Raw genomic sequence first — 16614 nt, 5'->3', positions numbered from 1 at the left:
CCCCTTCTCCTCCCTCCTTCAATCTTACCCAGCATCAGGGTCTTTTCCAGTGACTCAGTTCTTCACATCACATGGCCAAAGTATTGGAGTTTCAGCTTCAGCATCAGTCCTTCCAATGAATATTCAGAACTGATTTCCTTTAGGATTGACTGGTTGGATCTCCTTGCAGTATATATAGTATATATGATATGTATAATACATATAATTCTGATAATTTTTTGTGTTAATGATTAAAAATAAATTATATAGATTTCCTACTCATTTATAATAAATATTATCTCAGCCTTTACAGAAAAAAGATAAACGACACAAGGAAATTCTAGGCCATTTTAATTTAAAGAACATTAAAATAAAATGTAGCATAGTCAAAACAACCAGATGATCAGTAGATCTGGCCTTAAATTTTGGCTCTGTTTCTCATGGTTCCATGACCTTGGACGTTTTAAATATTCTGTAAAATGATGACATTGATTTCTTCTAGCAGAACAATTCCCTGAATCTAAATTTAATGCATTTACATGAGATGTACAGCCAAAATGAAGGAATGAAACCTTTGCAAGTTAATAAGAATTATGATATATTGGCATGGGTTAATTTTCCGATCATTTGCTACAGTCTACTAATATTTGTGGGAAAAGAATTTTGGCATAGCATTGTAACATCAATAAAACTCATTTTTCAAGTTTGAAAAAGAACCAGCACAAACAAGTGGGAATGCTGAATTTCAGAAAAACAGAAAGCTATTTCAAAGTAGCTGCTGTAAATCATACCCAAAGAGGGTATAAAAAAAAAAAAGAGAGAGAGATAGAAGTAAAAACTTAGACAGTTATTTTCATCCCTGAAAGCAATGATTCCTTTTCTTAATTTTGTGACTCAAAAATACCACAAGTGCAGGAACTAATTTTGTTTTTAGTCAAAAACAAATTTATAATCCTTAGTTGAATTAAAATTGTTTTCAAGAATTGTATATTATGAAGGAAGTAACTGGGTTGAAAATGACAGCATATTGAACTTTAAAAAGATTGACAAAATCACTTTGAAAGTTTTCCAGGAAAGAAACCTCTTCAGATGTACTCCATTCCACTAATTCTATTTTTAAAAAATAAGGCATAATTAGATTAATTAGGATGTGTTTTCTAATTGGCCAAAGAAAAACAATTTTACCAGTTTATCACTTCTTATATGCTTTTGAGATCTTTTTTACTTCTATTTCAATTAAATTTAGACAGTATTCTTTGGAGAATAATAAAAATTTGTTAAAAGTATGACTCATTATTGTAACTTTAAAACATTTTAATCAAAGTCATATAATAAAACTTTACTTGAATGTGATGTGTCAATATGTTAATTTTCCCATCTACAGGTGTCTTTGGAAAACACTGCGAATTGAATAGTTATGGATTTGAGGAGTTATCATACATGGAATTCCCCAGCTTGGATCCCAATAACAACTATATTTATGTCAAATTTGCAACTATTAAAAGTCATGCTTTATTGCTTTACAACTATGACAACCAAACAGGGGATCGGGCTGAGTTTCTGGCCCTTGAAATTGCTGAAGAAAGATTAAGATTCTCTTATAATTTAGGCAGTGGTACCTATAAACTCACCACCATGAAGAAGGTGTCAGATGGACATTTTCACACTGTGATTGCCCGGAGAGCAGGAATGGTAAGATATTCACTCCGCATTAAAATTTGCTTTATTGTTGTATATTCAGTTAACCAGGCTGGAAACTTGAAATGTTAAAGCATGAATTGTGGTGCAAATTAAGTTCAATTGTACATATTCGCTTAGAGAAAAATCTCTGGGATAACAGGGATTTAGAAAATGGCAGTGTCCCTGATTATTGATGTACTCAGTCATATTGAATCTGACAGAATTAGAACAAACATGGAGACTGGTGATATGCATAGACTGGTGCTTATATTAGCCATAATGATTTTCTAGCACTGAGTGTTGAAGGTAATGGGGTTTAGTAGATCACAACCCTCCAAGCACAGATAAGGTATCCATATTGCTAAGATGCTGTCCATGGGCTCTTGTGTAGAATAGAGGATTTTACCTGATGACCTCCAAGGACCCCTTAAACTTTGTGAATATTCTTTTGATTTTATCAAAGAAGGGCTTGAGAGCAAGAGGGAGGACGAAGAAAGAGGCACCATGAGATATACCCAACTGAATGAAAGGAAAAGCTATTTCAGTTTATTTGTAATGGATCACCACAGTCATCAGGTTTTAGTTGGGGGAAACCCCTTGTCATAATTTCTTCAGTCAGAGGAAAAAATTCCTATTTCGGAATACATCCAAAGCAAGGCCCTACTGGATTTTGAATCTGTCGCTTTCTATGGTTCAAAAGGATTTTTTTGGAAACTGGCAAAATCATTAACTTCTCAGATCTGAATCATTGCAAAGACAGGATAAAAACATCTCAATTTACAGCAGCACTGGTAGAAAAATTCAACAGTAAAAGAGAAGGTGCATTTAACTCTGAAGATGAAATTGAATGAGCTTTTATTCAAATAAAACTTTCCCTCAAGTATTTTTCCTTTGAGTTGTATCACCAAGCTTTTAGAAAATAAGAAAAATATGTTAAGTATTAACATTACTGAAAATATGATGCCGTATGCAAGTTTTCCTAATTAAAGCATTCATAAAAGTCCTTGTGACTCTCTAGCTTATGATAAGTTTAGGAATCTCTAGAATGGATGGGTACTTTACGTAGTATACATAGAGAGAGATGTGTTACCACTTTGTTTTAGAAATAAATTGAAAGGAATTGTGCTTAAATTAATAGTCAACATAAGCATATATTGTATTATAAAAACCTAATACCTCTTCTGAGATTGAATGTCACTCAGTTTCATAGATCACTGGAAAAATTAACAATTAAAATAGTTAACTAAAAAAGGCATGAAAGTCTTGACATAAAATTGAGAATGTAAATGTTTCCTAAAATTGATAGTATTAATAACTTCTTTGAGAAGGTGACAAGAAAGAAATTTACACAGCTTATGAGAGTTTACTGTATGAAGTTTATAATCAGTTACAGTAATTAACTTATAGGAAAAATTTTAAATAGTTTAGCCAGTGATATTTGATGCACAGTAAGTATAAATCAGCCTTATTTATTATTTCTGAAATATAAAGTATTTAAGATCTACTTTTACAAATCCCACCTAAATATATATTTTTAACGTCAGTCTCACAAAATCATATGCAATATTGATAAAAATGTGATATTCAAGAAACAAATCATTTCCATACATAATGAAAGCCAGGAAATCTGTTCTTCTACATTTAGGTCAAAAGTAATGTTAGTTAACTTGCTGAACCACCCTGTTTTACGTTTCCTCCTTTTGCTTTGCTTTAATTAAAATTTACCTCAATGACAATCCTTTTTATAAATGCTTTCATAGTATTTATTTTTCTTCTCTAAAAGTAGAGAAAGTTGGATTAGTCTTGTCCTATGGTATTCCAGTAAATTTAGGTAGAGTCTTTGGTTTTCTGTGTTAATAGAAACCATCAGTCCTTCTGTGTTTCTGGATTTGGGATTAGGCCTCTTGTGATTTACTAGCCGTGCTGTGAAATACCACACTCTGAATATCAATTTTAAAATTTCACCAGTGAAAATATGCAAAGTTTTGCAGAATTTCACTGATGTTTGGAAAACAAACAAGGGGCATCACAACAGCCGTGCAGAACGCAGAGTAACACGGATGTGCAACAAGCTTCTCACTGTCGTCCCCCTGGCCACTGCCCAATATGGAGAGCCCTGAATCCCATCATGTTCTTGAGCCTGATGACCATGACTTGATGACTTTGTTTCTTGATCAAATTGAGTATTACTATGTCATACTAAACAGAAGGTTTTTTTCTCAGGGGAATGTGCATCTCTTAAGATACAAAAATGATTAAGTTGTGATTTAAATGATATTGGTGAGTTACTACTGTATAATAATATATAATAATGCATTCACACTATAGATAAATATGCTGTAATATGCCATTTGTATAGATTGATTCTTAAAAATGAAAAGAGCATCTATATGACTTGTTTAAATCATCTCAAACTTTATTATAAGTATTACAGTCTTCATAGGTTGCAGTAGTAGTATTTATATTATACTTCCAAAATCTTTTTGTGAATATGACTGAAATATTATTGGAAATAAACTTTTTAAAATTAGACATCTGTTTTTTTTGTTTGTTTTTAGGAACAGGTAGATAGTAGGATAAGCATTTTTCTTAAGATTGTAATCCCAAGAAGCTGTCTCACACCAAACGTATGATGTCCTAAGAGATAATGACATTTTTTTAATTTCATCTATAAAACAAGGGTGCTGGAGAAGATTTTTTAAAGCACTTTCCTACTTCTTACATGTAATAGTTTCACAGTTTTAGCTTTAGGTATATAAAGGAAATGTATACCCCTAATTGGATCATGTATTATAATTGTGGGCTTTCCTGGTGGCTCAAATGGTAAAGAATCTGCTTGTAATACTGGAGACCTGGGTTCGATCCCTGGGTTGGGAAGATCCCCTGGAGAAGGGAATGCCTACCCACTCCAGTATTCTTTCTCTATGGAGAATCCTCTATGGAGAATTCCATAGACAGAGGAGCCTGGCAGGCCACAGTTCATACTGCCAATGCCTCAGTTGAATCATAATTGTATTATACTATTGGGCGGCTCAGAAAGATGGCTTGAATTTTTCCGTAAGTTGTTATGGAAAAAACAAATGAACTTTCTGGCCAACTCAATGCATCAAAATTTTAATTCAATTTAAAAATCATGTCTACGTAGAAACAGGCTGTGTTATAATATACTATTGGGTTACTCAGAAAGTTCATTTGGATTTTTCCACAAGATGTTATGGAAAAATCCAAATGAACTTTCTGGTCACCCAATATATCAAAATTTTGTTTCAATTTAAAGATCATGTCCATGCAGAAACAGGTCCTGGGTAGTGTTAGCTGAAAAGAACAACAGGGACGATAGAGTTCATACTGAACATTTCTTCTCTTGCTTTATAGGCAGCTTCATTAACTGTGGACTCTTGTTCTGAGAACCAAGAGGCAGGATACTGCACTGTTAGTAATGTGGCAGTTTCAGATGACTGGTAAGTACAATTATTAGTTTGATCTTTATTATTAATTAAAATTCAAAGTGAAATTATACTTTAAAATAATTTTATTATGCTAAGTATTATATAAAAGTTGAAGATATTTTGTCCTCTCTAAAGGAATTTTCATACTAAACAACAAGAAGTTAATAATTAGTCTATAAAATGTGTAAAAACAGTATAAAAATGAAGTGGTACAGATGAGGATAAAGCTAGAGAGAGGAAAGCTTAACATAGCCTATCCTCTTTCAGAAGCTCCATGAAATAGTTGCATGTGACCGGGGTACTGCAAGAAGGTTAGGATAAGGATCCCATCCTCTTTTAAATGTATTTTTGAAAGTTGTATGTGACAATGATTGACAGATATTTTTCAATAGTGCCTGAAGGTGAAATACAATCTTACCTCACCTAAAGCATAAGGGATTTTTATAGAAATAGTTACAGAGAGAGAAAAAGAAATAGTTATACATGATCCATTTGTTTTAACTGACTGACTTGATTCCTTATTATCTCCATAGTGAAGGAAAAATGTAATCTGACATTAATATTAGAGTTGTCACTTCTACTGCATTTTATTTTCTTTATGATAGTATGCGCCATTTCAAAAACTTAACATTGTTATATACATCTCATTTGACTAACTGAAAATATTATTTCCACTAGTTTTGCAATTTTCTGTATTCTGAAAAATCTAACAATCCTGTAGGTATAGTTTAGAAAACATGCATCCCTAAGTAACGTTTTCCATTGATATGTACTATGTTTTAATACATGCCAGGAAAAGTTACAGTCATTTTTTCTTAAACTAAATATTCTACAGGAATCTACTGTATTGATACTAATATACGTATCTTTCCTTTCTTATTTTTGATTGAAGTCTAATTGAGTTACAATGTTCTGCCAATCACATATCTTTCCTTTCTTATGTAGGACTCTGGATGTTCAGCCTAATCGAGTCACAGTTGGTGGTATTAGATCACTAGAATCAATCCTTCAGAGGAGAGGACATGTAGAAAGCCATGATTTTGTTGGGTGTATAATGGAGTTTGCAGTCAATGGAAGGCCTCTGGAACCCAGCCAAGCTTTGGCAGCACACGGAATCCTAGATCAGTATGGCAACCTCATTTCTCACTATTGTAAACAAAACTCTAAATACCAAAAGTGTATGATAATTGAGCATCAAAAGATGAAATTATTGTGCTCAAGCTCCAAAAATACCAAGTGTTTTATGCTGTTTTGAATTTTAAGTATTTCCTTATAGCTGTGAGATTGTGGGAAAATATATGGATGTGTGCATGTATGCATGTATATACTTTACTTTACATAGTTGTGAAAAGTATGAGTTAAGTAAGTAAATCACGTAAAAAGGAATCTGGGACATAGTAATATATAAGGGTTAGTAATAATGTGTACAAAATCAATTAGAGATTAAATAGTTTTACATTTAAATATACTATTCCCTTGGTCTGGCTCTAGACTCAAGTAAAGGGACAAGGCAGATCCCTGCTCTTGAGGAGTTCTTATTCTCTTTAAATTCCTGATTACTAGACTCTAGTGTAGCCATAATTAATGCCTGGCAATATGTTATATTCCCCTAATTTAGTTACTTTCCCCTTCTTCAGTAGTTATATCATGCTTCTTCTTTACACAAACCTCAGACATTATCTCTTGCATTGTTTTCCCAGCTAATGAATTTGCTTCCTAACTTGCTTAGAAAATTGAGGTGGATAAAGGCAAAATTTCCCAAAGTTCATTTCTCCACAGCTGCCCATGCAGCCTGTAGTCCACCCTGTAACCTATTGCTGAATGAATTGCTCCTAATTCTGAAAAGACCAACCCCCCTTTTACACCATAGACTTCATCTCCCCAAACTTTCTTAAAATAGCAATCCAGCTTTCTAAACAGTGTTTTTCTTATTTCAATTTAGGCTATTATTTCTTCCACTTCATAGTTTTAAAAAACTTTGTTATCCCATTTTCCATTTTTCTATCTTTGTCAAAGTGACCCATAACCACTGTGTTGCTAAAATCAATGGTCAAGTCTCCTCTTATTGAACTTCAGCAACACTGAGAACGATTCTATTAGTTTGTCCACCAGCACATGGTACACAGTTGGTTTTCTACTCTCATTTTTCTCATCTTAACTTCTTCTGTTTTGTATCTGTATTCACTCTTGAAGTCATTAAAAAAATTTTTTAAGTCATTTTATATAGTTCTTGGTTTTAAGTACTGTCTCTAAAGCTGATAACTCTGAAAATGTGTATCTTAAACCTGACCTCTCCTCTGAACTTTACCCTTATATCCGACAGCATACACAGTATTCAGGGTGTATTTCTAACAAGTCTTTCAAACTTAATTTTAAAACTGAACTTCTGACCTTCCTTCCTGACTCCTCCCAAACCCACTCCTTGTATTTTGTCTCATCTCAGATAATAATAACTCAGTCCACGCACTTGGTCAACCACAATTTCTAGACCACCTTTGACTCCTCTCTTTCTGACAAAATGTGGTATGTCAATCCACTAGGAAACAGAATGATGCTTAAAAAACAGAAGTCATATCAATCTGCTATATTTAAAATAGATAACCGACAAGGACCTACTGGACAGCATGGGGAATTCTGCTCAACACTCTATGATAATCTAAATGGGAAAAGAATTTGAAAAAGAAGAGAAATATGTATATCACTGAATCAGTTTGCTATATACCTGAAACTAACACAACATTGTCAATCAACTCTACTCCAATATAAAACAAACAAAAAATAATTAAAGAAAATTAAAACAGAAATCAATTCTTACCCTGACTTATAAGACTGACCTCTCCTTCATCAACCAAAAGGACCTGGAATGTAAAGAGGTGTAAAGGCAGTTTATCTGGGATCTTCAGATTGCAATTTAGGGGTCACAGATTCCAGAGGAACCCAAAGTAATGTCCCACTGGAAAGAAGATGAACAAGTATTTTGTTTGTTTATTTTTTTGTTTAGTAGGAGAAAGAGGGAAATTAATGCAGCCTTACACAAGTTGCTTATCAAAACTTTGGACTGGAGGATAAAATTTTTCTACATGTATGATTTAATTCTGGAGCACACTGCATTTGTTACTAGGGGAAAGTGTATTTTCTTTAATGAAGAGAAAGTCTGGTTCTCAGCATTATTCTTTCCTTTTTTCAACTCAGCAACTATTCAGCAGTTTTAATGGAGTGTTCAGCAAAGGTCCAGCATGGACAGCAAACAGAGTAGTCCTCAGGTCATGTCCCAGCCATTTCTGACACAGTTCTTTTCATATCTTATCCTCCTTACCATTATCTACCTCTTCTCCTTGTTCACATTGCTGCTCTGACTATATTTAGCCATTTGGTGTTCCTCAAACATGCCAAGGACAGTTTCACTTCAGGATTCTCTCACTTGGCTCTTTCCTCTGCCTGGAATGATCTTTGACCAGATATACTTTGCTCTCTCACTTTATTTAGGACTTCGTGAAGACAAATCCTTCCTTCACCGTCTAACCTCTAACCTAGAGATCTAGGAACATCCCCAAAATACTCCCAGTCCTTCTTCTCTGCCTTCATTTTCCCACAGAACTTCCTTCTTTCTAAACATACTACACATTTATCTAAAGTTCTTTATCTGCCTCCCCTACAGGGAAAAAAAATAGAAAGTATTCCATGAACACATGGATTTTTTCCATCATTTTATCTCCATGCTCAGAACCATGTTTGACATGCAGTAGCCATTCAATAAAGATTAGTTGCATGCATGAATCATTTAATGGAGGAGCTGGGCACTCAAAGAAACATGTAGCCCTGAGAGCACATGAACCGAAGTGTTTATTTGGCCAGGAAGTTTTGCTCAATTAAGAATTAAAGAAGAAATTGTCACCTCTTTCTTTACTGTTTAAGATGTTTTGCTTAATCTTGTCTTTTATGAATGAGGCAGGGTGTATGTTACAAGGCAACTTTTAGTTTGATTAGATGCTCCAAATATAGTTGCAACCTAAGTTTCAAAGCATTGAGTTCATGAAGACTAAACAGGTTAATAAAAGTTTATATCTAACTTTATCAAATTTCTCCCCCTGCTGGCTTTGTGCTCTATGTGTCTTTATTCTGATTTTATTTTAGATGCCCCAGACTAGAAGGCGCTTGTACTCACAGTCCCTGTCAACACGGTGGCACATGTACAGATTACTGGTCATGGCAGCAGTGTCATTGCAGGGAAGGACTGACCGGGAAATACTGTGAAAAATGTATGCAAGCAATTTCATCTTCCACTGGAAATTCTAATAACCTTGAAAAGTATAAATATATGTACCTAAATATGTAACTGAATTAAAAGAATTATGTTTTGATACTATTGAAAATATTAAATGGGGAATAATTGGTAAAATACAGTGACAGGTTTTAATTCATGTTCTCAACCCAAGGAGGAGTGAAATCCTTTAAGAAATATTTACTAAATATGTCCTTAGTTTTCATTTTATAAATGTACCATTTAGTTATTTTTGTTTTACCTAAAGGAATGCTTGGAAATGTACAAGACCAGAGCTATATTCAGGTTTTGGTTTAATATTATCTACCTTTACGGGATATTTCTCTGGTGAACATGTTGTGTTTGGTTGAAAAGTAAAAGTACTGAATTGCTGAACACTGAGTTCAAAACATGTCATGACAATAAAATCTATTATAGTTAAAGGTGATAATTAAATTTTAAATTGCAATTAATGAAATTGGTTTCAAATATTACTTTTAAAATTCTTTTATTAGTTATTTGTTTCTAAATCCTAATATTATTAATAAGATATTAATGACATTCAAGAGTTCATTAGAGAATGGCATTCTCTAATTTCAGGCTGTATATGACTAACTCTAATGGAATCTTTTTAATGGAATTGCTTTGTTGTCAGATAAGTGGTTACTACCTAAATCATTGCACCTACCTGACCACTTTTCAAGTAGTCATTTGATTCTGCTATGAGAATGAATAGAAATTTATGATTAAGTATAAGTGAAGCGAAGTGAAATCGCTCAGTCGTGTCCGACTCTTTGCGACCCCATAGACTGTAGCCTGCCAGGCTCCTCTGTCCATTGGGTTCTCCAGGCAAGAATACTGGAGTGGTAGGTAGCCATTTCCTTCTCCAGGGGATCTTCCCAACCCAGGGATCAAACCCAGGTCTCCCGCATTGCAGGCAGACACTTTACCCTCTGAACCACCAGGGAAGCCCACGATTAAGTATATACTATAATCAAAAAGATCTTAGCAGAGGTATGATTGTGTTTATTTAGGATAAAATCAAAACACAGAAAAAGTGCATTTTCACATGATTTTTTTTAAAGTAATGAGTATTTAGTAAGTAGTAATCTAATTATATTTGGAAAATAAAATGCCACTCACGTGAGAAAAGCCTGTGGTCCTTTTTAAAAAATTGAGGTATAATTCATACTACATAGTTTACCTTCTTAAAATGTACCGTTCACTGTTGAAATCGTTTTGAGCTCATTTTCTTCATGTTCTTTCTTTAGATCTGTTAGCTATAACACACTTACATACTTCAGAAGTGTGAACATTTATTAGATTATAAATATAATATATATGATAATCATACATGGTCGCAAATTAAATTTATGCAATTATTAGTACTAATAAAGTTAGTTGCAAATATGAATGTTTGTATCCTTCTTTGTTCAAATTTTCCATGTTAGAGACTTTAAAGATTATTTATTTTAAAAACACAGTGAAACTTATAATTAAATTTTTCAACTGTATATTTTTAAAATGTAGCTATCTCTCCAGGTATTCATAATGTATATAGCATGTATCAAATATTTTAATGAATATTTTCCAAATTAATAAGTGTCACAAAATGTTTTGCATTTCATGGTTCCAACACAGATTTAAGCATTTGAAATCAACTCACACAATAATTCTCAAGTGGCAATAATTTTTTCAGAGGAGGATTAGGGGACACTGATTCCAAATCCTCAATAATTTCATTGTTCTTTTTTATAAATTTTTGTCACCAAAGAAACTCTAAGAAATGCCTGTTGGATGCATTCATGTTTATCTTTCTTTGTTGTCTTTCAGCTATTACCCCGGACACAGCCTTATCATTAGAAGGCAAAGGGCGCTTGGACTACCACATGAGTCAGAATGAGAAGCGGGAATATTTGTTGAGGCAGAGCATCCGAGGTTCCATGTTGGAGCCTTTTGGTGTGAACAGTCTGGAAGTAAAATTCAGGACAAGAAGCGAGAATGGCATTTTAATCCATATCCAAGAAAGCAGCAATTACACTACTGTGAAGGTAAGATAAAAGCTAATGGTGACTTCATTTGATTAGACCGCCTGCTGTGTCATGGTTTAAATCACTTCTCCCATAATTTCTATCCTTTTCTTTACAACCCATTAGAGTTCCGACTAATGCTGGGCACTATTCCAATATCATCTATCTTAACTATTCCTCAGGCATTGGCCAGAGTAACAAAGATCTGAATGGTTTGGTTTCTAAACACTTTTGTTTAGAATAGAGACCACTGCTGAGTAGGCCAGCAAAGAAAGAATTTGTTGCAATCTACTTTGCCAGACAAAAAAATTCATATTGTTTTTAACCCTACTTTAAAACAAAGTAAAACCCAAAGATATGTCTTTGAAATGGAAAAAATACTTTTTTTCCAAGAATTATTCCAAACACTTATATGTATGTATTAATTGGCAGGACAAGAATAAAACTTTTTTTTGAAATTTTTTGCCTTTATTCTGGAACATATTTATATTTGATTCACTATCCATGTAATGCCTGTGAAATTAAATATCTTTGGAATTTATTGTAAGTAAAATTTCAGTTAGCTTCTCCAAATAATTTCTAAATAAATATTTCTGCAACATTATATTTCATGTTGATTTATCATTGGGCTTTTTACACATATTTCTTTTTCCTCAGCTATAAATGAGTTATATATATATATTCAGTATATTATAATTCTGCTCATAATTTTTATATTACCAGCAGAATTATTAGGATTTATATTAATAAATTCTTAAGAAAACAAATCCATATTTCCTGAATTATTTCCACTTATATATCAATATTTTGAAAATTACTAAAAGCTTAGTTTATAAAAGAAAGAAGCAATATACTTAGAAAATTAGTAGGTTTAATTCACATACAATGCTAAAAATAAAAACAAACATTCACCTCTAAACTTCAACCTCTTTATTCTCAAGATTTCTCTCCATCCAAGAGAACTCTGGTTGGTACGCGGCCTCTTATTTAGTTGCTAAGTCATATCTGACTATTTTGCAACCCCATGGACTGTAGCCCACCAGGCTCCTCTGTCCATGGGATTTTCCAGGTAAGAATGCTGGAGTGGGTTGTCACTTCCTTCTCCGGGGGATCTTCCCGAGCTAGGGATCGAACCTGTGTGTCCTGCATTGTCAGGCACATTTTTTTTACTGCCACCAGGGAAGTCTGTATATACCTTTAAATATTTAGTACAAAAAGAAATGTTTCTAAGAGTCTCATAATCTCCCTGGTCTAGCCATTCCCAACTGGGGGTGATTTTGATTTGGCAAAGCCTGGAAACATTTTTTATTGTCATGGTTGTTGGGTGCAGGGGAGAGGGGCACAACTACAGGCATCTAATGGTTGGAAGTCAAATATGCTGCTAAATATCCTTCAGCACACAGCACAATACCCTGTAAGAAAGAACCATCCAGTCTGAATGTCAGTGCTGCTGAGACACAGAAACCCTGCCCAAATCCAGTTGGAGAATAACTTGAAGTTATAATTTTACCTCCATTAGTGAAACAAAGAGCCCAGTTCCAGACGTAATAGAGTAACTGCAAAACAAAACACCTAAGTCATTGTGTAACATTATTTGGTGCTTATAGTTTTCATTGAAAAGTGTATTGAAGTAAAGAAAGCAGGAGACCGGCATATTCTTACAAGAAACATTTTTATATGCATGGAGAGGCTTTGACATTGAGGTCTGTGCATTATCTGTTCAACTTCTTCCAAGTCCTCGTGCCATTTAAATGACATATGAAATATTTCTGTATGTTATCTCTTTAAGCCAAGAGATACAAAAACAATGTGCTTGGAGAAATCAGAGACAGAATATTTTCCTTCCTCAAGGAAGAAGCTGAATGTCAGGATCCGTTTTTGCCACCATAAAAATCTTGCATTTCCAACAGAACAGCAGCATGCAGCCTCTCCAGATTTTGTTACATTGGTAGCTAGCACTTGGAGATTTCTTTTCTTCCTGAAGGGAAATTGAATCAAAATAATGACTAATGCAGGCCATTCACATTTCCTTTGTATGAAAATTTTGAAAGGTAGCTTTTCAGAGATTAAGGGGTTTGGCAGGTAGAGTAAATAGATTTAAAAAAAAAAAAAAAAAAAACAGTGATTAAAGAGAACTGAACAGACAGGAAGACAGTAACTGTTGTAAGCAGGCAAGTTACTTGGATGACAGGAATACGATCTGCTTATCCGGGCGAGGAAACTAGTTAGAATGTACTGTTACTTATCAATTAGTTTATCAGTGACCACGGGTCCTGGTTTTCTTCTTTCTTTTTTGGCTCAGTTTCTGACAGTTGCTTTCTATCTCTCTTTCTTTCTTTATTCAGATTAAAAAAATAAAAAAGAAAGAAAGAAACTAAGGAGAGAAAAATTCAGAGAGAAAAACAAAAGAAAAGCATCCTTATGTATCATGGGCTTTACACTGTATTTAAAGTGTTTCACATAGCTCTCTTCTTTCCCCTCACTTGGTTTATCTCCTTATTTGGAAATGTAATAATGCAAGGCGATGGACTTTGTATCTACTCCAAATCATTCTGGTTTTGGTATATAGTTGGTTTGTTTTTGTTTTGAAGTAAGGCCAGGTATGCCATACCGACTTGGGATGATTCCAAGCCCTTTAGAGTCAAAAATAAATAAATAGATGAGCAAGTCAATCGATGAATAAATAAAACCAAGCAAAAAATGTACATGATATTTTGACGGCTAGGGTGGATAGAAGAGTTAGGTAGAGTATTACTGGGGAGAGGTAGACTATGAAGACTGTTGTAATGGAAACATAGACTCTTTTTCATCCTACTCCACACATAGTGTGTTCCATGGACTTTTTCATCAGAAATTGGTCAAATGAAAGTATGACAGGGTGTGATCAATTAGGAGAGAAACATGAAGCTTTGGAGAAGTCTTTTCGGAAAGCTTCTTTCCAAAAAGGACCCTGGCTAGAACCTAAGATGAATTACTATAATTCCTGTGTGTTTCATGAGATTTTGTCCATTTGATGGCATTACTGTCATTTAACCACAATTTTCTTTTTTTTTTTTGTCCTGGGTTCAGTACTGGAATATATTATTATCTGAATAAACAGCTTTAATAGAATATTACATTATGAATAACGTATGTAAATGTGTTAGGCATATTTTCCACAAAGTAAAAATGAATTAATTTTTAGTTCTACCAGATGTGTTTGTTGCATGTAGAAATAGCAGTTGATCTGAGTGACAAAATAAACGGATCCATCCTTTCATTCCCGTCATTTGATGCTCAGTGCCACTTTATCCTCTGGCAGTAGTGTCGGGATTATGCTCTTTTCATCCTGCTTATAAATTATTTCATTTTCTAAGTGTCTACTTAGAAAACTGGAAACCTGCGAGCTGGAAACTGGAGTAAGAGCTTCCTGTTACCCAATGTTCTAGTGGGCAAAGCAAAAGAAACCAAATATCCCTTAGATAAATATTAAAAGACAGCCAAAATAAGACTTGCCCAGACACCTCATTATTAAGAACTCACCCTTTATTCATCACACTTGTCATCTCAATAAATGATATAAATAATAAGCATGATTTTTAAAAAAAAAATAAAATTCCACTGTGTATTAGATGACAGGTAAAACAATGTATTTATGTTTTTACTTTTCCAACTAAGCTTCATTTTTAATTAAGCACTGATTTCTCTTTTTGGATATAGTTTTAATATTTTTTGATAGCTGTGGGCCATTTACTAAACAAGTTTTTTACCTTGCAATTGCCATTAAAATATAAGTAATCATAAAAAGGTGTGATTTATCTATCCTAAGGGGAGTATTCACCCTATTACTATTTCGCTTGTGTTCTGGAAAATGAATATACACATCTTGAAAAACTAGTTATAAATATAATAATACCTTGAAACCTATTAAATGTGAACCTATTAAATGTGAAGGTATATGTTACTTAAAATTGTAAAGGCAATATAAGTAAATATACTCTCACACAAGCAGACTCCTCAAGTATTCTCTCTGCTTTAAGTTGATCAGTGTCTTAGTTTCTTTATACTCCTGCTTTTGTTCAAGCATACCATAGTTTAATTCTACATTATTTTTAATATGTTTTACAGATTAAGAATGGCAAAGTACATTTTACATCGGATGCTGGAATTGCGGGCAAAGTGGAGAGAAATATTCCTGAAGTCTATGTTGCTGATGGCCACTGGCATACTTTCCTAATTGGGAAAAATGGAACAGCCACAGTGTTGTCTGTTGACAGAATTCATAACAGAGACATCATTCACCCTACTCAGGATTTTGGTGGCCTGGACGTGCTCACTATATCTCTTGGAGGAATTCCTCCCAATCAAGCTCATCGAGATGCTCAAACAGGTAAATGCTTGTGCTGAGTGGAGGCACAAAAGAAAGGTAAAGTTTAAAAAAAAAAAAAGAAAGAAAGAAAGGTAAAATTGTTCCTATAAAAGTAGCTAGATGTCTGATAACATCCTTTAGGAATACTTGCTGGAGAAGGGAATGAAAACCCACTCTAGCATTCTCGCCTGGAGAATTCCATGGACAGAGGAACCTGGCGGGCTACAGTCCATGGGGTTGCAGAGTTGGATATGACTGAGCGACTGACACAGTCACTTTTACTTTTCAAGACCATCATAAATATCTTTAGAAGGTTAGTAATAAATTATTGGCCATCACTTTCTTTAGCCATTTTCTACCAGGTTCATAATTCAGTCCAGGCTGTTTTGATCCTTTCCTTCTGCACTAAACATTTATTTGTACATTCATTCATTTACTCATCCATTTGTGCATTCACACAACAGATATTTACAGAGCCCTGTAGGTACTTGGCATGAACTACAATGGTGGACTCTTTCCATAGAATGCATGGTCCTATAAGGGAGACAAACATCAATGAAATCATTACACAAGGAAATATATTATTTTAACCTATGATAAATGATGTAAGGAAGAATATAGAATTCTAAGAGATTGCCAAAAATGGAGAAAGGGAGACTTCTTTGGAAACTGACATGAAAATGAGGATGGGAGGGAATGAAAAGTTAATCTATACTGATGAGAATGAAAGGGGGGAAAATAGATTGTCAGGATCATAGAACCCACAACACTGAGGACTGATATCACAAATCAAAGATGAAGTTGGAGAATGACAGGTCTTATAGACCATGTGGCAATCTTGATCTCATTCTTGGAACAGTGAGAAGT

The 16614-nt window shown here is 34.0% G+C and overlaps 1 protein-coding gene across 1 annotated transcript in view; it reads left to right on the top strand.

The window, feature by feature from the left end:
• FAT4 (FAT atypical cadherin 4) overlaps positions 1-16614 on the top strand; it is a 173986-nt gene that overhangs the window by 152324 nt on the left and 5048 nt on the right. Inside the window, exons 11-16 of the mRNA XM_020870222.2 lie at positions 1364-1671; positions 5035-5120; positions 6054-6233; positions 9243-9367; positions 11203-11420; positions 15507-15768. Coding sequence (XP_020725881.2) covers positions 1364-1671; positions 5035-5120; positions 6054-6233; positions 9243-9367; positions 11203-11420; positions 15507-15768 — 1179 coding nt within the window. The remainder of the gene's footprint in view (positions 1-1363; positions 1672-5034; positions 5121-6053; positions 6234-9242; positions 9368-11202; positions 11421-15506; positions 15769-16614) is intronic.

Source organism: Odocoileus virginianus, chromosome 12 (assembly GCF_023699985.2).
Source record: "Odocoileus virginianus isolate 20LAN1187 ecotype Illinois chromosome 12, Ovbor_1.2, whole genome shotgun sequence".
Taxonomy (NCBI): domain Eukaryota; kingdom Metazoa; phylum Chordata; class Mammalia; order Artiodactyla; family Cervidae; genus Odocoileus; species Odocoileus virginianus.
Note: the sequence above shows the minus strand (reverse complement) of the source record. Positions and strands in the feature narration are given on the sequence as shown.